This window comes from Myripristis murdjan, chromosome 11, assembly GCF_902150065.1.
Source record: "Myripristis murdjan chromosome 11, fMyrMur1.1, whole genome shotgun sequence".
Lineage (NCBI taxonomy): Eukaryota > Metazoa > Chordata > Actinopteri > Holocentriformes > Holocentridae > Myripristis > Myripristis murdjan.
This window is the reverse complement of record NC_043990.1, coordinates 4075684-4101166: the sequence shown is the minus strand read 5'-3', so window position 1 is coordinate 4101166 and position 25483 is coordinate 4075684. Positions and strand designations below refer to the sequence as shown.

Here is a 25483-nt window from a genome sequence, read left to right as displayed (position 1 = left end):
AAAAAATTACAAAAAAAAAAAAAATCATTAGCTGCGGCCCTACGAGCTACATTAACATCTCAATATTTAATTTTTGGAGCCTAATCCGTAAAAGAAAGACACTGTTAAAGTTGTGTTTTGTGCAGATATGATTAAATGAGGCCTGGAGTTTCTGCGATTAGAGAGACGGGACAATGAATGGTAACACACACACACACACTAACACACACACACTAACACACACACTGTACAAATGCAGAAAAGCAGGGAACAAAAAAGCAGACATCATACAAGACGATTCTGGTGCCAGGAGGATTTTTTCTCTGGGCGCCGCGGCTGTGACCTTTGACCTCATTACTGCACAATGCCGACCGTGTGGGAATTCAAGAGAATTTCACTTTAGTTTTGCTCACAGGAAGTTCACAAACTCCTGCTCAGAGCTGTGTGGTGGCAGAGTGTTTTCATGTAAATGCACAAAAGGCCAGAGACAAGTTCAGTAAAGTAAGTACTCACACACACACACACATTCACACACACACTCCTGCATCCTATTTCTCTGTGGTGCTGGAATGCAAGCCTCAAAAATCCAGTCCAAAGTACACGACGTAAAAATGCATTTAGTGTTTGGTGAAATAAAGTGGAAGAAAGAAAAAAAAAAAAAAAGGCGCAGAAAAGAGCGTGTGGGAACCTTCTTTCCTTTCACATGAATTTGATCTTTGAGGTTTTGGCAAAAGACGACGTTGGCATGGTGATCTGAGGTCTAGCGCGCGCACACACACACATGCACGCACACGCACACACACACGCACACAGAAGTGGCTTTCGTTTAATCACATTTAAGCACAACAAAGTACTATTGAATATCTTGCATTTTTGTGAAGCCACGATTCACAGCAGCACACTCGGGATTAATAGCGACTGCAAAAAAAAAAAAAAAAAAAAAATCCTGGTGTTTGATTTACCCAACTGGGAGAACCAGAGGGGAGGGGCTTGAGCGCATCCGACCACTCTGGACGGCGTCAGGTGGGCCGTCGATAATAAGAGTAGTTTTTTAAACAACTTTCAAATATTTTTTCAGTAACTGTCTTTAACTTGCTGGCGCTCGGCGTGGCAAACCCCACCCGTCTGGCACAGAAGGAGGCTAAAACAAACAAACCCAAATGAGTATTTGCTGATACTGTTTGGTCCAGGACTGAGTGGAGCTCCGCAGGCTGATAAGGAAATCCTGAGAGGCAGGAGAAATAAGAAAAGTGGGATTCTCTGAGGGGATCCAATTTTTTTTTTCTCTGTTGTGTTTTTAATATTGAGATCATAGATTTTTCTCAATTTATTTGGAAAAACACAGGAGACGGATTTTTTTTTTTTTTTTTCTGTTTTTGTTAAGTGGTAGATGAGGGACTGGCAAACTTAATTTTGATTGTTCTTGAGTTAATATGTTGAGATTAAAAAAAAAAAAAAAAAACATGAGGGGATTAAAATTCACCTGCCACTGTGAGAATGTGACGAGCCAAAGTGATTTTTAAAGCAGAAAGCGTCCAGCAGATAAAAAACAGTTATCAGACCAAGAGGCTGGCAGAGCGGCCGCCGACACTCTGCCAGCGTTTGGACACTGGCTGCTGCTCAGATCCCATCCAGCTCATACACTGCATCACACACACACACACACACACACACACACACACACACACACACACACACACACACACACACACACTGCCCTTTAAAATGTCTTATCTCGTTCTGCCTCCCAACAACACTGAGCACTGAAGCAGAGGGACCAAAAAAATATATATATATTAATAATGATAAAAATGAAAATTATAATCTATATCTAATCTATATGTGTATAATCTATATGTATAACTAAATCAGGTTCAGGTGACAATTTGTGTGATTTGTTTGATGTTTAGTTTATTCCAATTTTTTGGGAGGGCGGGTCATGTTTTTTTCTTTTTTTTAAATTCTGTATGTATTTTTTTTTTATTTTACTTTTTAATTGTATATAGTTTGTTTAATTTTAATGAATTTGAATTCTTTTTTTTTTATTTTTATTTATTATTGTCATGAATCTTAGTGTTTTACACCATCACTGTCTTATTGTCTTACTGTCTCATTGCTTTATACTTAGTTTCCATTGTAATTTTATTGCTGCTGTTTTCCATTTTATTCTTTTGATATGAGGCAGTTTTATAACTACATTTGGAAAAGTGCTTTACAAATAAAGTTTGTTAGTAATATTATTACTATCATTATTATGAGCGATGTCACATGGATGTTTTTGATCATCTTTGCTGTTCGAGTCGACAAAAACAAACTGTCACTGCATCCAAGTCGGCGTCCGCACTGAGATTTCTGACACATACGCACATAAAAAAAAACAAACAAAAAAAACCCCAAAACAAAACAAAAAAAAAAAAAAACATGCTGAATGAAATGAATCTGACATTTGACACGGGTTAAGATTTCGCTTTGAATAAGACAAGAGGATTGCATATTATTTGATACAGTCAGCATTTTGCCTGTAGTGTATATTTTAATAGGTTTGGGTCAAAGGTCAAGGGGCCTTTTCGTTCTTTTTCAATCAACAAAACTCCAAAAGTACTGCGAGGTATTAAAAATATGTTGCCTATTGTTTACAGATTTTTGTTGTCAGTGTTTATCTCAAGGTGTTTGGAAATCTGTCACGGTGGACGATTCTTAAAAAATGAAGAGTTTTCATCTTGTTTCTGGGCGTTTTTCACGCGCGACTCATTTGAGCGGGTCTGATTCTATTTAGATAAGCAGGAGGCAGGAAGACATGTTCAACTTTCAATCTGCTGTCAGCAGAGACACGGGCAGGAAGAGGCAGCAGACACTGTCGTCACACCTTGCCTCAGGCGAAGCCTTTTATCTAGGAAACTTTACCACACCGGGGGGTCTGCAGCTATTTTAAGCCTCTGATGAATCTTTTTTATTTTTTTATTTTTTAATTTTTTATTTATTTTTTTTTTTTACATTTTCTGGAACTTGGTATTTGTTGCTAAGCAATATTAGCCAAAACTCACACAGCTACACACACAGTAGCTTACTGGCTGGACTGGTTTTGTTTGTTGCCTGGGATCGCAGTCTTGGCTTCATCGACACGCGGGGAGGGGGGGGGGCTCACCGGGCCCCGCTCGGCTGAGTGGCTCAACTCTTACTAAGTCCACAACTCGGGCTTCAGCTGCACAAATGTCACTGCAGATTCTGTGGTGCAGACGCTTCAAAAAATTGTGAAGCAATCAGGCAGAAATTAGGTCCACGGCATCCGGACGTAAGATGATTGAAAACAGTTGTGGCTTTTGAAATCATTTGGTTCAGATTTGTGCCGGAGAGGCTCTGGGACCTGAGGTCTCTGCAGCACAGTGCATATGTAACGGCTTATGTCTCCCTGCTTGTAAGAAAGAGATAAATTAGATTTAAGTGCACAATGAGTGTCACGCCTCCTGAGACAATACCATCCAGGCCTCGTTTTTACCTCCAGTCAAAGTGAGTCACTCAGGAAGTCCACCTCCCCGCCGCTGCCCCGCCTCCTAAAGCACCGCAGCACTGACTCTGAATGTTTGGCCTGTTCACTACAGTTTGCCCACATTTTACATGTCAACTAGATTTCACAACAACGAATTTTATAATGTTCTGCTTCTGCGGCGAACAAAGTCCTCAGCATTCAGGAACCACACAGCTGATAACCGGCTGTGTGAGGCAAAATGTTTCCCCAGGGACTACTTTCCCTGGCGGAGGAGGAGGAGGGAGCACTTCACTCCGCTCCCGATGTCAAAAAGTCCTGACAACACAACAGTGCTCCTGCTTTTAGGAAAACTAACGTGGAGGACTTTATGACGGCGCTGGAATACGGTGAGAGGAAAGTGTGAAGTGTCTGAAAGTTCATGTTCATATCGGAGACTGGCGTACGTTTTCTAGATATTACACTAAACATGCAGAATCACTGGTGTGGTGCTTTAATCCTCCTATTATCTTTGGGGTCAGTTTGTCACGATCCACTGTAACATCTCTAAATACATGATTAACATTTTTGGCTTCATATTTAATGACTTTTCATAAAATAATGGGGACAACTGGGAAACATAAATTTAGCATGATGATATGTTTTCAATGTCCTGAAAACGTGTGCCGTTTCCCTGGGGGCCTATATGACCTCAGGCTGTTGTAGACGTATGAAACAAATAAGAAATATCAACATTTTACACACATTTGTCATTGCTCTGGGTGTCACTGGGGAGCTACAACATGCCGTTTCTAATCTTCAAAGCCTCTTGAGATGACGCCGCCCAGCCCTCGTCTTTACCTCCAGTAAAACTTGAGCCGCTCTGAAGCTGCCGGCCGGGGCCCAAAACGGACGGGAGGCCAACTTTTATTCCAGAGCCGACATGACAAGATTAATAATGTGTTTTAATCAGTCTAGGTCTGAGGGCAAAGGTCCACGGGAGAAAGAGTTGTTTTACTTTTTGGAGTGCTGGAATGATGTTCCCAGTCCAGCAGGAGAAGAGGAGTCGCTGCCCTGCTTCCATTAAAGGCTTAAGCCTCGTCTCTTCAAGAAGCACCTCACCTCCCTCCCTCTCTCTCTCTCTCCCTCTCTCTCTCTGTACCGAATCCCAATTCCCTCTTTACTCACTGTAATAAAACAAATCCCTTCTATCTCTCTCCTTGGCTCTAATTTTATTTCCTCTCTCTTACACGATCGTTCTAAGGTCACACAAATATTGTCATGAGCACTGGCACTATGGATTTCACCCTCACTACTGCATGCTTGTAATGTGATCTGGGAAATTAAGCCTGTTCCGTCTTTGCGCTCGCTGCGAGTCGCTCTGAATCCGAGTGTCAGCCAAAAGCCCCAATGTAAATATCATGTATTTTGAATAATTCATTCTTGCACCGGGAGGAATTCATATTAAAATACACGAATGCCCTCGTGCCATGTACGAAACAGCAGAGTTTTGACCTGCTTGATCTACTTCACAGGTGGTGGTGATGTTCTGTGGACCCTGTGGAGGTGTGCTGGCTCTCTCTAAGGACGGGTGTTGAAAAGCAGCGAACACTGACAACACACCGCTGTACAACACAACGCACAATGTCATCTGTTCCTGTAAAAAAAACCAAACAAAAGACAGGGCAAATATTAACATTTCCTTTGTGTTTCCTCACCATTTTATCCAGTCAGCCTCCCAGAAGTGTCCTCCGCCATCTTCTTGTCTCGGTCCAGGAGCAGCTCCCGTCCTCTCCTCGAGTGTCCGTCCTCCAGCCAGCTCCCGAACACGTCGCGGGCTCCCGCTGCTCCTCCGACTCCTCCGTTCTGCCCTCCGTTCTTCAGCTCGGCTGCGCTCTGCTGCCTCAGCCTGTTGAACCGCGCCAAGTCAAAACTTAACCTGCCGTTTACACGCACCTCAAGTCACAACATTCAACTGTGCAGGAATGGAAGCTGTGAAATAAAGTTAACCTGTGTTTTTTTTTTTTTTTATCTGTTGTGAAAGTGTCAGTATGTTTAAAGGAATATTCTCAACGTTTTGGGCAAAATCACCCTTTTCCGACTGACCCAGACTGAGACCAGATGTTGGACGCCATTTTCACCTCTGTACGTCCAGCGGTTCAGCTCCTAGGTGTAGCATTTTGTGTAAGCCTGGCTCCGTTAAAGTAAAAAAAAAAAAAAAAAAAAAAAAAAAACACTTACACCAACTCCAAAGCTGCCTTATTTACACATTGGATCATGTGGATTTGAAATACACACCTCGGGATTTTTTTTTTTTTAATTAATTAATTAATTTATTTTTTACATGAGTCTTGTCTCAGTCTGGGTACATTATTTTGTCCAAAATGTTGGAGTATTCCTTTAAACATAGACGTGAGGTAGCAGAGGTTCAGTGTATAACTCAGTAATATCAATTTAACTCCAAGAATGTGGGTTTTAAATTTCTGTTTTACCATGCACATAAAAAAAGCAGGTGACATGGTTTGCATTGGCAGAAGTCCTGTGCCAATATTTCACCTCCAGGTTAACTGGTGTCTTCCAGCTCGACTGTTTTCTTTCACATTCCACCCAGGCAGACTCTTATTTCAACACCAGGAACAGAAGCCCCATCCAAAAAACGGTGATTTATTGGTATTTTATCATATTGCACAGGTTAAAGTTAGACTGAGGTTACGGTGGCCTTCCTAAAATCTAGAGCATTAACATCGGGCCTGTGTGGGTCACAAATTCGGAGCCAAAGCCGATAATGAGCCGGGACGCTGGCTAACCTGGTTACAATGAGCTCAGGTCCTGGACGCCAGTGGGATTTTAAGTCAGTGTGGAGGGATTTTTCAAGTAAAATTGAACTTTGGTGTAGTGTGTGTGTTGTCAAGCTCCTTGGGTGTGATCTGAGTCCACATGGTGGTGAAATCTCCTCATTAGCTGCTCCGTGCTCCCCTGGGCTGCTAATCCACAATACTGGATTTGTATCTCTCCATTCACTTCCACAGCAAAACAGCTCCCAAAACAACACTTCTAAGCACATAAACCAAGACTCCCTTGATGAAGAGATCTTGTATCTCAATGGGACCTTCCTGGCTAAATACGGGATAAATAAAATACATAAACTAACTCAAACAAAGGAAATTATGCCAAAAAAAAAAACAAAAACAAAAAACACCCCCCCCCCCAAAAAAACAAGTCCTAGTGCCCATTTTTTCTTGTTATTTTCCTATTTAAATTGGAAAGTAGATCCGCCAGGTAGCGTCTGCAGGAAACTTCCACATAGTAAGCCTTCACCAGGAGGAAACAACCTGATAATACTTACAAATAATTGTAATTACACATAATAAATGGGTACCAGGACGTGCTGGGTTTTTTTTTTTATGTCGTTATAATCCTCTTCATTGGTGTTGGTTTATGTGCTAAAAGTGAGCGACTAATGGGGAGATTTCACCACCATGTGGACTCAGATCACACCCAGGGAACTAGACAACACACACACACACACACTCTAAATTCTACCTAAATTCAGTTTTGGTTTAAAGACCCACAGCTGCTGTCAAACACAGTGATGGTGTATAAATGAAGACTTCTCTGCAATGCACAGTTTCTAAGTCACCCTGTCATCTTATAAACGCAGACAATCTGTCTGAGCACCATAAATGACTCTACACTATAACTTTTATACTATAACTTCACTGCCCCATTGCCTCTGCTATTGACTTTCCACTGCACACAGCAGAGTGGACTTGGATGCGTGCAGGGCTTATAAAAGCAGCAGGAGCCAGAAGAATTGCAAAGCATCAATGCAGTTTAATACAGCGGTGCTTTTCAAAGACTGAGCCTGGACCCAAACCTGACTCATGGGAAGAATAAAATGCCTCCCAAATTATTGTGGAGATATTGGTATCCAACCTAATAGCTATGTTATTTTGCCAAAGACGTCCCAAGTCCCTGGAATGAAAGGCAGACTAAATTAAATACTGTAAGGTAGAGGTTAGTGTCCTGAAAAGAGGGTAAATTTCACAATAGAAGCATATCTGTCATATCAGAAAACCAGCCAAGGCTTGTAAAGAAGATATATTTTCAACAAGTGGGTCCCCAGAGAAAGTGCAGTCCTATGCAGCATAATGGGAAGACCATTGTACCTACACTATCAGGGTTAGCACTTATAATTCCTGTGTACCTCAGTGTACACTGTAGGCACAAAATATCAGGAACATTCTTTTCATGAAATACAATGGTGAGATGAATCTGGGTAAAAGCATTTAACCCTCATGGATTCCCCTTATTAAAAATATATATCAGTGACAAAGGAAGAGTGGCTGATGAGGATGCGGATGGGTTTGAAAAGTATTTTTAAGCTTTGATGTCGATTGCACGAAAGGCAGTGCAATTAAATATCAGCGAGATGTTCCTATTTTATTTGTGTGTTCATTGTATGGATCATGGCACTTATACTGCCAGGGTTTGGGGTTTAATTTCCTGTGCAGCTCTGTTGATAAAGCCAGGCACTCACCATGAGGACAGTTTTGTTTTTTTCACTGGGACCACTCAAGCTAAAAATGTCTGCACTGACGGCATTGTAAGGCACTTTGAACAACAATGGCTCCCAAATGGCATAAAATTAAGATGACAAAAAAATACACACACAATCTTAGATCCCATTCTAATACACTACCTGCCGCTGAACCAGTCTTGGAGCTCCTGGTGCTGCTGACTGCTGAGGCTGTTAGTGTGCTGCTCCATTAGCCGGCCCAAATCGCCCTCCAGCACTTTACTGCTGCCGTTGTTTGGTATGCCTCCTTCCTGGCAGCGTTGGATGATGCTGGGAGCATTTTCAGGTGAGCTCACTGGCGCCCCCTGCCCACCATTCATCCCACTAGCGGTGCTGTTGTGAAAGAGTTCCGTCAACTCCATACCGCCGCTCTTTAGTGCTGACCGGCTGTCGTTGAACCAGCGGACAAGGTCGGTGCGTGCCAAGCCTGTTCGAGCCTCCAGCTGGCTGAACTCCTCAGGGGAAGGCCACCGTGTTTGAGCAAAATCGTCCTTGAGGAGCGCCAGGGATCGGCTGTCTGGAGGCACTGAGCAGGAAGTCGGGTTGGGGGTTGAGGGGGCAATGGGGCCAGGGGCAACAATGGGCAGGATGGGGGAAGATGGGGGAGGGCTTTTAAGATGGCCCCCACCGGTGCTTGGTTTGTGAATCCCATTAAGCTGTAGAGTTTGGTGTTGCTGATGCTGCTGTTGATGATGTGGTCGTTTGTCCGGTAGAGCGCTGATGCTACCGGCGACCATCCTCTTGGTGCCCATGGAGTTGAGCAGGGCTTGTTCCAGGTTGTCACGGAGAGCACGGCGTTCCTGGAACCAGCTGTCAATTTCCTGGTGAGACAGTCGGGTGGTCGCCGCCAGATTGTCTACGTTGCTGTGTGTGGGGAAGCTGTTCCGAAGAAAGTTCTCCTCCAAGATCTTCAGCTGCTCCGCTGTTTTTCCTTTCATCCTCTCCAGCAGGGGGAACTGGGTGGGCACCGATGACTTCTGTTTTTGCTCGGGTTTCAGCAGTGCTGGTGGCTCACTGCCATCAAACTGAATGACTCCGTTGTTGTGGGCAGGGGAGGACTGATCACGCGACCATTTGGCATCCGTGCGCGACATGCCATTGGCCTCTGATAGAGGAGTGAGTACTTTGTCTCCTCTGGGGAAGCTGGCTTTCAGTTCCACTCCTTGCTGCTCCTTTGATTTCTTGCCATCAGAGGGGAACCCTGGAATCTGGGACGGGGCTTTTGCTGGAGCACGAGCTGACTGAATGATAGTTGGCCTCCTTATCTGTGGGCCGATAAGAGGGGGTGAATTCGGCAGCTTCAGATCTGGGGCTAACAAAGCATGGGTGATCGGGTGCTTGTCTTTGGAAGAGATGGACGCAGGATGAGGAATAAGATAGTTCTTATATGGAGGGGCAATAATAGGCGGGGGAGCTATAAAAGGCCTTGTTAAGGACTCTGGAAAGACTATGGAGGGCAGTGACATCATCGGCTTAGTTTTGGGGGTTCCTGACAATGAAACAGGAGCTATTGACGTCAGTAACTTCCCTTTGGACAACAAAGACGGTGATAATGATGATGATGGCGGGGGCATTAAAGGCACAGCAGCGGATGACCTCTTCATTTCCATGGGGACCAGAGGAACTGCTACAGGTCTCTTCATCTCCATGGGAACGGGAGGCGGAGCCATAGGAAGGCGTTCTTTAAGGGGTGGTGGAGGCGGAGGAGGAGCCATTAGGCCCTTCTCTTTAGGGTCTCCAGAGTGGGGTGCAACCGCCATGATGGGCCGCTTTGATTCTGGGCCAAACATCGTCGTCATGTGGGTCGGTAGGGATCGTTTGAGAGTATGGCTGGACCCAATGGTGACCCCAGCGGCAGAATTTGTGGCGGCGGTGACTGCACTTAACCCATTGGAATTGCTTGTCCTAACATGACTTGAGTGCTCGACTGTCGTGTGGACGATGGGGTGCTGAGAGGCTTTGGCAGACGGCTCAGAAATGGGGCTTGTAGGCAGGACGGTGAAAGTGTGATGGGCAGGAGGGATGGAGCCATTGAACATCTTCTTCCTGGCTTCCTCCACCTCCTCTGGGGACCAGGTGATGCCTTGCTTCAGCCGCTGGGTGGTGAACCACACTTTGATCTGCTCCTCGGGGTGCTTGGAGGCGGCAGTCAACCACGAGAGCTCAGCATGCGTTGGATAAGGAAACTTGTTGAAGGAAGTGATCAGTGTCAGGTTGTTGTCCAGGGAAGGATTATATTTGGTGGTGTTCAGGGGAACAGCTATTTTTGGTATGGAGTTAAAGTTGGGTGGGCGCTGGAGCAACGGCGAGACATGTGAGAGCCCTTGGAGGATGGTGGGTTCAGGAATTATGACTGTTCCGTTGATGTTGACCGCCGTGATCTGATCCTTCGGGATCAGACCATCCAGCTGGCTTTTCAGTTCACTCCCCTGATAAAGTGACTGGATATTGTCCGGGGATTTCACTGTGGTGGATATGCAAGGCGGAAACGCTCCTCTATTGTTGCCTTCACCCTGTTCATTTGTCAAATCACATTCGACTGAATTGTCTTTGCCTTCGATTGTCTGCTCCAAGATAGTCTGATTGTTCATTTTTACCCTCTTAAACTTGAAGTTTGTCTCACCCGGGTGCCGGCTCTCATTGTGCTCTGTCAGCGAGTCAAACTTCTTGGTGCTGAAGTTACAGACAGCACACAGGTACAGCGGGTTGAGAATAACATTAGGGTGGCTCGAGTCCACGTGCTCTTTGAAGTCATTCAGGTTCTGTGTCGAGAACGGGCAGTATTTGCACTCGTAGCCTCTGAGCTGCTTTTTCTGGGAAGCCGACTCAGAGGTGGACACCTCCCTGTCCTTCACGTCTCCACCTCCAATGACGTCTTCGTTGATAGAGTCCTCTTTACCCGACTGCTCCTCTTGTTCTAATGGCTCTGGATTCTGGACATCCACTAGTTTTGGAAACATCTGCTGGTCTGGATACTCTGGATTCTCCTGCTTGGGGCTCTGGCTCTTCTCAGCTGATTCACATGATTCTGATTCCCTCACCCCGCTGTCCGGTAACATTTCCACGTCCATTATGTCCTCCGGGTCGCCCTGCTCTTCGGGAAGGTCACTGACAACCCGCACCATGCAGGGGGTGGAGGACTTCCTACGACTGGACATGGCGGCTGCTGGTGGATGTGGTGGCGACGGTGGTGCTGGTGTTGCTGATTACGCTGAAGATACTGGTGGTATTTGGCTGCTGCTGGTGCTGGCTGAAAACGTCAGCCTGTCTGATTTTGAAGGGGGCTTACTGTGGTGGATCGGAGCCGATGGCGGCGGGTGTGGAGACAGAGGGGTAGTCTCCAGTGTGCGAGAGGGAGGGCGAAAACCGGCTGATGGCGCTGGCCCAGGACCGGTTGTGCAGTGGCGTCTCCCGCTCACTGGCAACGTCAGCTCCCGACCTGGGCGTCATGGGAGGGCATCACAGATAGCAGCGGCGTTCAAGCTGGGTAAAGACAAACAAGAGAGAAAATTGCATGTTAATATTGTTTGCATTCACTGAGCCGCACAGTCGCTGGGGAAAGACAAAAAGCTGAGAAAAATACATGTTCGAAAAACGCAGAAGGGAGAAGTCATGTTGATATTTGTGTGGGATGTGATGAAATTCATTCACCAAGGACAAGACAAAGAAAGGGAAAATGCAAGACGGACATTTATAGAGAGGGGAAAATATGTGAAGACTTCTGCTCCATAATGAGAAATTCGATCCTTACAAAATGAATGAGAGCAAACAAGCACCACAATAGACGATGGCACATTCAGTTTTTTTAGCTGCCTTGGTCAACAAAATCATAACTCTTTCACAAACTGTATCTTTTCAATTTTAGGTATGTGTGGGTAAAGCATAGCCCCATTATGACTGGGTTCGCCTGAAAATGTATCCACTCTTGAAACTATTTAGTATTTTTGGCCAAAAACTCCTTTGAGCAAAGTAAAAATTGAGAATTAGGTATTAAATGCCGACCTTCAGGGGATTTCTGTCCAAAATAGATGAATTGGTATTTTGTAAACTCTTCCTATAAAAAAAAAAAAAAAAGGTGTGAAATACATGTTGCCAACATGCTCTATGTATTTATTAGGATAGATGAGAGATAATCCTTGCCTGGGAGAGAAACATACAATAAAACTGTGTAAACTAAAGATTGATAAAGTAGCCTAGATTTTTTTTAGCAATATAAGCAAACAGTAAATTCACTCGTAAGCTCTCTGGAGTGCTGTAGGGTCGAGTTCTACCAAACATCTACGATCAAACCTTCCCTCTTTATAATCCAAAAAATGTATTTCAAATTCAGAAATAAAACATGTCATTGCAGAGTTAAATTATTTAGGTATCTCTTGAATTTTGACTTTGACACAGCCACCTGATCTGGATGTAGCTATAAGCAATATTTAAAAAAAAAATATATTAAACTACAAAAGAAGATTTCAAAACATATTCTCGTTTTTATTTTTTAATAGAAAAACAGAATCGTAGCCAAATTCCTGCTCCTGCACTTTTCTTTCCATGCAGAAAACCTTTCAGTAGAAAAAAATGAAGCAGCATTTTTGGTTTTGTAATTATGAAAGAGGTGATGCAAAAAGGTCCATTTTAATGTTTTCCCTTCCTTCATATGGGAAAAACAGGATAAGGGGCCGCATCTTCCTTTCTGTTTTGTTTCATTCTGATGCAGAAAACAAAATTTTCATATGGGAGAAACCTGACAGTGAGCTGTGTTTTGTTTCGTATTTCCAAAAGACATGAGCAGAAATCGAGCCTTTTTTTTTCTTTTTTGGTCCTGTTAAAAAGAAAAAAAAGGCAAAACAAATTGATTTCTTGTTTTTGCAATGATGTATTTCATCCAGGAATCAAAGTATTATAATGTACACAGATCCCCCCTAATCCATTCCCCTAACACCCAAATCAGGTTTCTGTGTAGGCGCTCATCCTAAAGAGTTACATTAGCTTTAATCGCGGCCTGGCGCTCGACAGCATTTGCTGGCAAAGCCGAGGCCATATGGTAAAAATCGAGTAACTCTAACTGACTACTCAGAGTGAGATGCACCCAAAAAAGTACAATGGATCCGGGTGCCAGTTAATCGGGACACACTGTTCCAGGCCAATCACATGTAAATGCAATGAAACGAGCAGTCCAGGGGAACTAAAAAAGACAAAAGAAAAAAGAAAATAATAAAAAAAAAAAAAAAAAAATCTGTCTCCAAACTCCAAAACCCATTAAAAAGACATTAAGCGTCTTTCATAGATTCGGGCAAAGACAACTTCACAGGATAATTACCCTGTAATCATGTAATAAGAGAGACTCAGTGATGAGATCTCCTGACAGCTATCATCACCACAATGAAACAAAGAGAGAGAGAGAGAGAGAGAGAGAGAGCAAAGAGAGATAAGGAAAGAGAGAGAGCGCGAAAGAGGGTGGGATATGAAGGGGGAGAGCGAAAAGAGGTAGAAAGAGGGGAGAAAAAGAGGTAAAAGGGAAGAGATAGAGGAGTGGAGTTAGAGATACAAAGAGGGAGAGAAAGTAAAAGGGAGAGGCTCAGCGATAGAGGGAAAGAAAGAGAGAGAGAGAGAGTCTAAAAACTTCTAAGCTGATGAAACAGAACAGGCACAAAGCAGAAGACGTTTTAACTAGGCCATGGCCTGGCAGACAGAAAGAGAGAGGGAAGTGAAAGAGAGAGGGAGAGAGAAAGCAGATAAACAGAGAGAGAGACAGAGGGAGGGAGGGAGGGAGCGGGAGAAAAGGACAAGAGAGTGTTCAAAGAGATGAGAGAAAAAAGGAGGGAGAGAGAAAAGAGAAACAGATAATGGCAGAGAGAAAGGAGGGAAGGGAAGAGAGAGAAAGTGGAAGGTGGGCAGGGAAAGAAAAGGAAACGTAAAAAAGGGAGAGGAGAGACAAACAGTTCAGAGAAGAGATAAGGAATGTTTCCATCCAACTGTCAGGTCAATTTCTAGCAGAGCCATGAAATATCGTAAAAAAAAAATAATAAAGTAAAATGAGAATTATGTGTGTTTCCATCAGCTGGCTCGCAGCAAACAGGGAGGCATCCTGATCATTTGACAAAAAAACAAAACAAACTCGCAATAAACGAAACATTCCCCAGAAAAATGGAGAGCGTCTCAACACTTTGATTAGTGTTGGTCCAGTTGTTCCTTAGCGTTAATGGCGCTCATATTTCATGCTTTATCCAAAAGACGAAAACAAAGAATGCCAATAATTCAACAAACGCAGCAAACTAATGGCCGTGCAGCCATGCCCGGCTTTCTAAAGCGAACCAGCGCAGACAGATATTTTTACAGTCTGTCCTTCAGAAGACCGAGAAACTTGTGCAGCGAGACTGAACCCAGTTGGTGCTATTATTCATCCCACAAATGCCTCGACATCGCTATTTACTGAATATCCTTTGGACAAAAAAAATAACTTTCCTCCTGAAACGAGCATAGATTTTTTTTTTTTTTTTTGGAAAAAGAGAAAACTTGAAATTTGCCACTTTAATTCAAGCTTTATCCCACTAAAAAAAAAAGAAGTATTTTCCATTATTCCATTTTTCCACAAAAGTTTCTCTCAAATCTTGTGCACAAATTCCTCCGCATGCCGTTCTTTCTGATCACAAATTACTTTCAAACTAAAGATTTTCTTGCATGAACTTTGACGAGGTGAACTTTTGAATTGCTGCATTACATTTTTGTGAAGTATACTTAATTATACAACATAACAGGTATAAAAATACCTGGATGGAAACCCAGCAAGTGACGGAGGAGGAGCGGGAAAGCACCAGGGAGAGAGAGAGAGAGAGAAAAGAAAAAAGAGAAAAGAGAAAAAAGAGAAAGTGTAGGAGGGAGTGGAAGAAAAGATAGCAGAATAAAAGTGCATGTATGGAAAGAGGTGGAAGGAAAAGGACAAGCGAGTGTGTAGGAGAAACAAAGAAAAACAAAAAAGTAGATGGAGAGAAAGAGGCCGAGGGAGAGAAGACGAGAGTGTAGGAGGAGGAGAGAGAGAAAGAAATCAGACGCACAGAAGAAGATGGAGGAAATGTGTATAAGTGTGTAGGAGACGGCGAGAGAGAAAGATAAAGAGAGGTAGACGAGCGGAAAAAGAGGTGAAGGGCGAAGGACGAGACGGAGAGAGATCAGTAATGGAGAGAGAGAAGGAGGGAGTGTGGAGGCAGACGGAGGTGCGGGCCGAGGCGTTTTATTCAGATTATTGTGATTGAGGCTGCGGCGCCTCGGCTCGAGTCGACGGGGAGACGAGGAGCAGCGCCGCCACGGCAACACAAGACAGAAAACAGAACACACAGATAAATAAAAACAACAAAAAGCACATCACAGTGTCCCGCTCCGGACGGGGTGGGGCGGGGGGGGGGGGGGGGGTGTTACCGCTCATATACAGAGAGAACTGTCCACCAAAGATTTCACAACACAGAAACAAAACGTGAATTTTGGGTTGAAGCAGCCGCCTCATAATGTTCTGCACAAACCACAGAAATGATAACTCCCTGTGGAAAGCACAGCATTTCCCCCGGGGTCTATTTTCTCTGGCGGAGGGAGGGAGCGTTTTTTTTTTTTTTTTTTCACTCCAAGTCCTGAAAAGCCAACAGTGCTGCTGCTTTGAGGAAAACTCATGTGGAGGACTTTATTCTGGTGAGGGAAAACTGGAGTGAAGAAAGTGTGAAGGCTCTGAAAGTTCATGTTCATATCGTCGTGGAATGAATGGAAACCAGCGGCTGGAGGAAAGGGAGGAGGAGTGACGTCAGCTTTCAAATCCCACCGCTCGCTTTGGTAGAAGATCAGCAGGAACATGGAGTTTTTCCATTGGTGCAGGTTTGCAGATAGAAATCCTGGAGGTGAACACTGTCACGCCTCTGCTGTCCTACGAGGCTCCGTCCCCACAGAGACGAGTTTTGTGGGAAACACAAAAGCTTTTCTTTTCTTTTCGTTTCGCTCGTCTCTTTCCAAAGTGGAATTTCTTGAAAAGGCCGTTTTCCTTTTGTTGTGTGGACTGCGAACAAAACAAGTTGAAAAGGCCGATGTCACTGTCGTAACGTTACTTGCCGCTGACCTCACGCGCCGCCGCCTCCATCCTGCAGTTATTTTCAACATCTTGTATTCATTTGTGACTTCCACATAAACCCCTCAGCCTCGATTTTCTCTTCCCACTTGCTTTGCCCAACACTTTTGGACATTATGAAGACGTTTTTAACCAGATTTAAACTTGCATTTGCAGCTAAATCTGTCATGTTCACAAACAGCAGCACTCACTCCTCACTTTCTCAGTCTCTGTGTTCTCCTGTGTGCAGAGATTTTCAAAAACTCTGCTGTTTCTTTGTTTTTTTAAAAGATTAATAAAGTTGCCTTAAAGAAAAAAAGGCCTCTTTGCAGCGGTCAGGCAGACCCGTGCAGCCGGACAGCACGCTGTGTTTCAGTTCTGTCTGCATCTTCATCTCTCTGCCTCTGATGAAGATGCAGCACTCAAACATTTAGACATTTTGCATCAAAAATGAAGGCCAAAGGTGCTGCTTCACTGATTTCTACAGTGACTTTTCCTCTAAAAAAAAAAAAAAAAAAAAAATCAAATGAATCAGTGTATCTGCTGGACTGTCTTCTTCTTCTCCTGCAGCAGCGGTTCCACCATCATGGAACAATAAAACTGTCTTGGATCTTCATCTCGTCAGCGCTCTGGTATCGAGGCCGTCCCAGCGCTGACACGGCAGCTTTATGTCACTATAACCACGAGCTGATGGAAACCTGAGCGGCTTTACGGGCCACTCCGTTCGCTCGCTGACGTAAAGTGAACAATGTCAAGAAGGAGCGATGTACGCCTCGGAGGAGAGACGCCTGCTGGAGGTAAGAGGAGGACACGTGGGCGAATGGGAAGACAAATTGGAGGGAGGGAAGGCGCACTGGAGGGAGCAGGAGCGCTAACGGGAGGGTTAAAGACACGTTTACTGGAACAAGGGCAAAGTGGAGGGGACGGAGCCTCACAGAGGGGCGGGGCCGGGGCTGAGCAGAGCCTCTGTTACAAGATGTCCTGAGAACACATTCCAGCATCCAGTCTGAGAGTCCAGCGGTTTGTGAGACCGTCCTGTAACCGAAGGCTCGTGGATTTGAGCCCAGCAGCTTCTAACAAGCGTCTGTCAGGAGCCAGCGTCCCGTTAACGGACCCCCGAGCCAGACTTTGATCCCCGTCCTGCTCTGTTCACTGTGAGGCAGCTTTGGACCGGGAGTTTTCAGACTTCCTCGTGTCCCGGACCCCCTGAGCTGAGTCTCAGTGAGCCCCCCCCCCCCCCCCCCCCCCCCCACCGTCTGAAGTGACCCTTTTATCAAGAAATATTATCAAGAACTATTAAAAAGTGACGCCTTTCACAAACATTTAGACAAGACAAACCTGTCCAAATCCATCCACTATCATTGATCTGACCCATAAAGATATCATTTTAGTTTTTATAAATATAGTTTTATTGCATTTTTTTTGTGAATATGTATTCATTTCCAATTTTAATCTGCTAATTTTTTCATCTGCTAATTATCTGGAAATTTTGGGGGTATTTTTTCCCTTTGTATTTTTCTTTTTCTAACTAAAAAAAACACTACTTATTTTTTAACTTTTTACTAATATGGCAGTAATTTTTTGCTATTCTGCTAATTACCTTTTTCCTCATTTTTTTTTTTTTTTGAAAGAAATCGAGTGAATATACACTGACAGATCGTTGTGAGATTAAACCAGAAAGAAGAAATTTAAAATAAATAAACAAATAAAAGAATACTAATACTACTACTTCTACTACAACTACTACTACTAATAATAATAATATTAATGATAAATATCCATTTTACATATATTTTCTGCGTTCTAACAATTTCTAGTGAATTAAATCAGAGTGAAATTAAACTTTTCCTCATTTAGCTGAGGACCTCCTTAGGGTCCCGGGACCGTACGTTGAACACCTCGCTCACCTCACGTCAGACGTGTGGAGAGGAGGCAGCGGTGCATGTGAGGGAAGAGGAGGCGGCTGCAGCGAGCGAGGGAGCATCAGAGGGGAATGAGGACGCCAAAGTGAGGGTGCCCTCATTTTGGAGTCCCCGTGACCCCCCAGCAGGCACACATTCACCATGCAGCACAAAATTTGCCACCTCAAAGTGTGTGTGCTTGTCAATATACGAGTGTGTGTGTGTGTGTGTGTGTGAGGATGCTAAATGATTGATCAAAGGATGCCTTTGTGCAGACACCTCGTGGTGCTAATGCATCATTAACACAGCTGGTAGTATGACCCAGCTCTTATGAGAGCGCCGGGCTATTTCCAGCCGCCTCCTCCTAATCTTATAGAGATCCAAATCACGCTTGAGTCATACAGGAGATCTGTGAAACCCACCGTCAGGACATCGTGCCCCGATGATCCCGGCAGAAACACAAGGCTCTGCCCCGCGCTCAGCTCCTTACGAGCAATTACCGAAAGAGAAGGCAAACTTAAGATGTCGAAAGGTCGGAAAAGGCCAGTCGTAATCGACTTTCAGAAAAGAGAAAGAGGCTTATCTTCAAATGTTAAAAACGGTGGTGTTGGCTGCTCTTTGGATGAAAAAGGGTCATCCGGTAATGAAGTGGAAAAAGGCAGATCCAAGGCACTCTTGAAAATATGTCAAGATGGCTTAATTGTATTTGTCAAGTTAAAACTGGGAGTTAAAATTGTGTCCAATGTGTTTCCGCCCCATGGCATTCACCGGGGTTTTTGCAGGAATTTTAGAGAGCCAACCTCCACCGGGATAGACTCACCTTCTTTACACAGTTTATTAAAGTCTCCCTCTAAAGCTCTGGTCAGACCAGATTCATTTGCAGTGACGTCGTGTGGTAATGTAACCGTAAACATGGGATGCTTGGAAAGTTAGTGGATAATTTGCATGGACTAAGAGATCCCAGCTTCCAAAGTTACACAGATTGGAGCGTCTGGTCCGTTTAAATACTGTCCTCACAGCAGTAACGTCCCGTGTGACGCCTGCAAACAATCTCAACAAAGTTCATTTTAATGGGACTAGTTTTATCTGAGGTTAGTTTTACAGGAGGGCAAAATATCTGGAATTTCTGAATGTGAATTTGAATATTCAATGTCAAAAACCTGCACCCAGACCAGCAACAGGAACATGAAAACAACAAATTCTCAGAGTTTTTTGTGCAGCGTGACCGGACGTGGCTGCAGCTTTTGGAGCCTTCAGTCTCTGTGATTAAAAAAAAAGACAAATAAAAGTGTGTAAGAAAGACCAAAAAGCCAAGGTGCTAACTTATCATGTGGCTTCCTACAGTAACATAATCAATACTGTAATGTAACTGAAATGAAATGTAACTGAAATGAAACAGACTCTCCACGTGCTACGAGCTGAAAAAACAAGACGCCGCTCCAGAGTTTTTTTTTTTTTGTCTTTGCTGGAAAAACCTCTCACCTCGGAGAGCCGACGCCTTGCCGCAAGTCGATTTATGGGGAAGCTAGCCCGTTACCGCGGCAACTCGACACATACAAACAGAAAGCCTTCGAATTCAACAGAAAACCTTTCTTGCCACTGCACAAGAACAATGACGTGAGGAGCGCCTCTCCTGATCAGTGCAATTAATAAGACAATTAAAGCCAGACGACGAGCTCACATCCAATTAATATGAAACTAAAATAAAGACGATAAAAAGAATGGAGATCACTGCTCTGATCATCCTGCTATGTTGATCTGAATGGGAAAGGCCGTCCTTCTCAAATCCGGCTCTGTGGATATAAACACTATCGATTTGGGGTAAAGTAATCCATTAAAGATTTTTTTTTTATGCATTTGTGCTCTTTTTCCAGCGGACAGTAAAGTCGGACAAAAGAGAAGGAGACGATGTTGAACAAAAGGTCGTGGACCGGATTCAAACCGGGGACACGACGTGGCACACGCCTTGAAAGAGCAGAGCCACCAGGACGCCTTGAACAGAAGCGATTTCATCTAAAAGAGAACATCCTCTTGTCATTGAGCGTGTGACCCGGAGCCGACGAGGAGAGGCTCAGCGACGCGTTGTGCTCCCCGGATCCCCAGAAGCCTCGGCGGGACGCCGCGCCGGTCCCAGGACCTCGCTTTGGGGAGCCGGCGATGAAGGCCCGGGCGGCACTTTGAGCGTCAGACAGCACCGCAGCTCTAAATGACAGAGGGATAGCTGTGGTAAATGACTGATGGATCCCAGTGAGGCAATTTGATGTGCTGATGAGAACAAAGCTGGCTTTTCATTTGCAAAGAACCTTGAGAGAGTTTTTGGGTTTCGGATGATTGGCTGGATAATTGGAATGCTGCTCTCAGCCTCGCATTGATGATGTGCGACGAGTTGGCCAAACTCTTGTATCATTTAGTATCTCAAGGTTCAAGTCTGCCACAGCTGAATATGTATGACATCAATCAATCTATTCATCTCTCCCCTCGCTCCTCCATTAGTTCTACCCTTCCTCGCTCGCCCGCTCCCTCCCTGCTAATCATTCATCCAGTCAATACAGACACAGCAGTGACGCATCCTGCCCGTATGGACGTCTGTGAATTGGAGTGTGGGGGTGTGGACAGGACTGCACCGAGGGCAGCGACAACACAGCAAACACAGCAATAAGGAGGCTAAACATTAACCTGCACTCAGTTCATCATAAGGCAAAAAAAAAAAAAAAGAGAGGAAGAAAGAAAGAAAGATCTAATTTTGGTTTTGGCTGAGGAAACCTTAAATTAGGATTTTTCCCCTTTCCTTAAAAGCTCCAATCTTCACATAACCCGACCGAAAATCAGATGGTTGCTGCTTAATATGATGTAAAACATGAATTTATGCTGTTGCCGGGCAGAAAATCATTCATTAAAATAAAACCCAGAGGCTGCACACTGTTAAACTAGTCTTTCCCCCCGTTTGCTGTGAGAGACAAATGGGATTTTTTTTTTTTTTTTTGGTTTAAATTGAAGGATTCTGAAATACAGGACGAGCGTTTAATAAAAGTGAAATTAATTAAATTAGTTTAATCTATTTGACAATTAGTACTTGTAATTTGTACTTAAAACTCAAAGCCCAGAAAAGTGTGGAAGACTTTGTCAGGGATAACAAGATAAAAAAAGTGAACTAAACTTAACATCAAAAAATACAAATATATGAAATGCAGCTGGAGAGACCCTCCTCCCTGCTGTCTCTGTGAATAACAGATGAGAGGCTGCACACGTCTGATTGGACGCGATCTTCTTCAGGTCAAAACTGACGAGAACAACATCCACGTCAGAATATAATGACTTAATAGAAAAATAGAAAATGCTGGAACACTGCAAAAACTCAAAATCTTACCAAGATTATTTGTCTTATTTCAAGTCAAAAAGGTCTTATTACTAGTCAAAATATCTCATTACACTTAAAATAAGACATGATCACCTCAGAAGTAACTTGTTTTTAGACAACTGTCTCTTGTTTCAAGTGAAAATTTGCTTGCTTTTTGCTTTGGGAAAATTTGGTTCTTGTTTCTAGCTAATTTTCACTTATTTCAAGTGAATTTTCACTTTTTCTACTGGCAAATTTTGCCAATGAAACAAGCGAATTTTAAATTGTCTAAAAACAATTTACTTCTGAGGTGATCATGTCTTATTTTAAGTGTAATGAGATATTTTGACTAGAAATAAGACATTTTTGACTTGAAATAAGACAAATAATCTTGGTAAGATTTTGCGTTTTTGCAGTGAAAGAGCAGTAGGAGTGTGTGTGATGACCAGCGTCGACCTATAAAAACTCTTAAAACCTCCACCTCATGTGTACATGTGACTGCTGAACATCACACGAGCGACACAGAAAGAAATGAGACTCACTTGGGAATCAAATCTGAGGACTTCCCTGGGATTTTCAAGGTCATGTTCGGTGCATTTCAAAGATTTTTTTTTTTTTTTTTTTTGCTCGCCTTCACTCTAAATGTTGTCAAGTCATGTTTTAAACCGCTGCTTTATCAACACAAACGTCCACCGCAGGCTTTTCCTCACAATGTGTCTATCATGGGAATTTAATTTTTTTTTAAAATGCTGTTTGAAGGCCATGAATTCATCAGCAACATTTGTCCAACTTTTAGCTTTTTCAGACACACCAACTTTTCAAGGATTCGGTGACGCTCTGAGGTCATTTTAATTTTTGGGGATCTGGTTGTCCTTCCACTCTGCAGCAAAGCGATGGGTGACATACATGGAGAGCGGCTCTTCTCTTTGTGTGTTTAACAGGGAGGCTCGGCTGAATCGTTTCATATCAATTTCACACGTTCCCTCGCAGCGGCGGCGGCGTTCCTGCTGCAAATGAGCTGAATGAATGCGGACGAAACGCCGCATAATATTTGCATATGATATTAATAATAAAGTGATAATAATGTGATGCTTCATTGATGCCCAGGGGGGTTTACTCAGGGGAGGTCAGAGGTCGCTTCCTCTCCCACCACTCACTGCCACTCGGCTCCTCAAGGAGGAAAAGACGGGAATGAAAGGAGAAGCCAACAGAATGGAGACAGTTTCACTTCATTACTAACTTGGTTATACCTGAAGACCAGTTTTAGTACGTTTGTTTTTAGTTTTACAGAAATGATCTGAATTTCACAGATATTCAAGTCTCAAACGAAGGAGACGATGGTTCAGTTTCTTACAGCAACAGGATGGTGAAGATTAGTTGACGGGTTATGAAAGAATGGAGGGGACGGTGAAGGAAAGGGGGAGGTAGGGAAGGAAAGGGGGAGGAAGGAAGAAAGAGAAGGTAGGGAAGGAAAGGAGAAAGTAGGGAAAGAAAAGAGGAGGTGAAGGAGGAAAGGAGGTAATGAAGGAAATGAGTAGGTAGAGAAGGAAAAGAGTAGGTAGAGAAGGAAAGGGGGAGGTAGAGAAGGAAAGGAGGAGGCAGGAAAGGAAAGGAGGAGTTAGTGAAGGAGAGGAGGAGGTAAAGAAGGACAGGAGGAGGTAATGAAGAAAATGAGGAGTTAATGAAGGAAAGGAGGAGGAAAAAAAGAGAGTAGGGAAGGAAAGGGGGAGGAAGGAAAAAAGAGAAGGTAGGGAAGGAAAGGAGAAGGTAGAAAAGGAAAAGAGGAGGCAGTGAAGGAAAGGAAGAGGTATGGAAGGAAAGGAGGTGGTAGACAAGGAAAGGGGGTGGTAGTGTAGGAGAGGAGGAGGGTAGTGAAGGAAAGGAGGAGGCAGTGAAATAACAGAGGAGGTGGAGAGGGAAAGGAGGAAGCACCGTGCCTTGCTCAGAGGCACTCAGGCAGATGAATGGAGCTGAAACCTGGAACACGTTTCACTTGTGTTGCCATTTTGGTTAAACTGGCTGATCAGGAGCTACAACACAAGCTGCTACAGCGGCCTTGGAGCTCATGATGGTCACACACACACACACACACACACACACACACACACACACACACACACACAGAGAGAGAGACATAGTTTTCCATAAACACAGGTATTGTATGAATGTCTGTGAAGCGACACACAAACATTCTCACTCTCACGCAAAAACACACACACACACACACACACACCCAGATGACCTCCAACTGTCATGACTAATGAATGCAAGACACAAATGCATGCACACACACACACACACACACACACACACTCATTCAATCACAAAAAAACCCACTGGCTTCTCACTGTCACGGCTTAGGAATGCAACACACCCTTACACCCACACCCACACCCACATACACATACACACCTACACACACACACACACACACCTGACATTCTATCAATTCTCCCTCGGCAAAATGGCTGCCCCCCCGCGACCATGAAATATGAATGAAACACAATTAGCAGCTTTAAAGAACTTCATCAAGGCCAAGGCCATCGTCCAAACACACACCACAACACACACACACGCCCACACACACACCACACACACACACACACCAAACTGTGAGAGAGAACAAACCCTGCGGCGTCCTTGGACAGAGCGACGCATCACAAACATCTGACAGACGGAGAGAGAAATCAAATCACAGCAACTGTAAATATTGTAAACACTGACCAGGAGGATTTTTTTTTATTTTTATTTATTTATTTTTAAAATTTTTCCTCCCCTTCTTTACATTTTTTCCTTTCCTGCGAGTGTGTGTCGCTTTGCCCCTGCAAGTCCCCTGCCATCCCTCCATCCTAAAATTTAATGGATGCAGTGACTCCTTATTAAAAAATGAAGGGAGGGAGTGAGGGGGGGAGGGAGGGGGGGGAGAGAAGATTGAGAGGAGGGGGCCAAAAAAAATTAGGAGACAGAGAGAAAGAGAGAGAGAGAGAGAGAGAGAGAGAGAGAGAGAAAGAGGAGAGAGAGAGGTGCTTCATTTCCATGCCGTCGCCATGGCAACAGCAGTGGAGGAAGAGACGGCGAGGTGCCCTTCTGCCGTCGCTGCACCTCGCCGCCGAATATTAACCAGGCCTGTACGCTCAGGTGCTAATTAGGAGAGGAGGAGGAGGAGGAGGACGGAGGGAGGGAGGTCAGGAGGGAGCAGAGGGGATGAACGAGCGAGCGAGCGAGAGAGAGGGAGGGAGAGAGAGAGGGAGAGAGAGAGAGAGAGAGAGAGAGAGGGGAGGTCAGAAGTGTGGAGAGGAGGAAAGAAAGAGGGGACAAGTGGAAGGAGGAGGAGGAGGAGGAGGAGGAGGAGGGAGGTCAGGAGGGGGGCAGCAGGAGGACGGAGGGAGCGAGGACGAGAGAACGAGTGCAAGTTGTCGTTTTGCATCAACTTGTGTGTGATCGATTCTTCCACGTCTGCCCTATTAGAAAAAAATATGACGGCTTTTATCTTTTTTTTTTTTTTAAATCCTGAAATGCCACAGACGCCTTTTGTTCCGCGCGTCACGTCACACGTCACGTTCTGTGAGTTTCCACCACGTCACCTCTTGAACTCTTGATTTTCCCTTTCATGTGCACTTAAGGAGCTTCAAAGTTAGAATAAAAAAAAAAAAATAAAAAAAAAAAAATACATATTCCTCCATACTGTGCTGACGGAGCGACACGCTGAAGCTGGAGCCATCCTCAGCCGAGACGCCGTGGCTCTGCGGCGGCGGCGGCGTCACGTCAAACGGAAAATGACGGACGTGCCTTCAGCGACGCGTGTTCGAATCTCTGGGAATGTCCGGATCGCTCCAGAATTTAAAACCAAAGTCCTGAGGGTTTGAACGAAGCCACGATGAGCAGCGATGCCAAAAACCCACCGAACGCACCGGCCGAGCTGAAGAGGTTCATTTTTTTTTTTTTTTTGACCACACATTCACAGACACTTCAGAGCCAGAGGTCTCCCTAATAAGAATTTTTTTTTCAGAATTGATTTTCAGAATTATTCTAATCACTGATAAGGTCTTGCACGGCAAAGCTCCCGCAAACACAGCTGATCTTGTGCAGTTTAATCAGGCCTCCAGGCGTCTGAACCCAGCCGCCCGGGGTGTCCTGCACATCAGCA

The 25483-nt window shown here is 44.3% G+C and overlaps 1 protein-coding gene across 2 annotated transcripts in view; it reads right to left on the bottom strand.

The window, feature by feature from the left end:
• Window positions 1-25483, bottom strand: part of LOC115367508 (zinc fingers and homeoboxes protein 2-like) — a 112225-nt gene that overhangs the window by 5764 nt on the left and 80978 nt on the right. For both annotated transcript variants that reach the window (XM_030063294.1, XM_030063295.1), the window contains 2 exons: window positions 8145-11504; window positions 5161-5351 (listed from right to left, as the gene is read on the bottom strand). In XM_030063294.1, the coding sequence (XP_029919154.1) occupies window positions 5165-5351; window positions 8145-11179 (3222 nt within the window). In that variant the 5' untranslated portion in view covers window positions 11180-11504 and the 3' untranslated portion in view covers window positions 5161-5164. The remainder of the gene's footprint in view (window positions 1-5160; window positions 5352-8144; window positions 11505-25483) is intronic.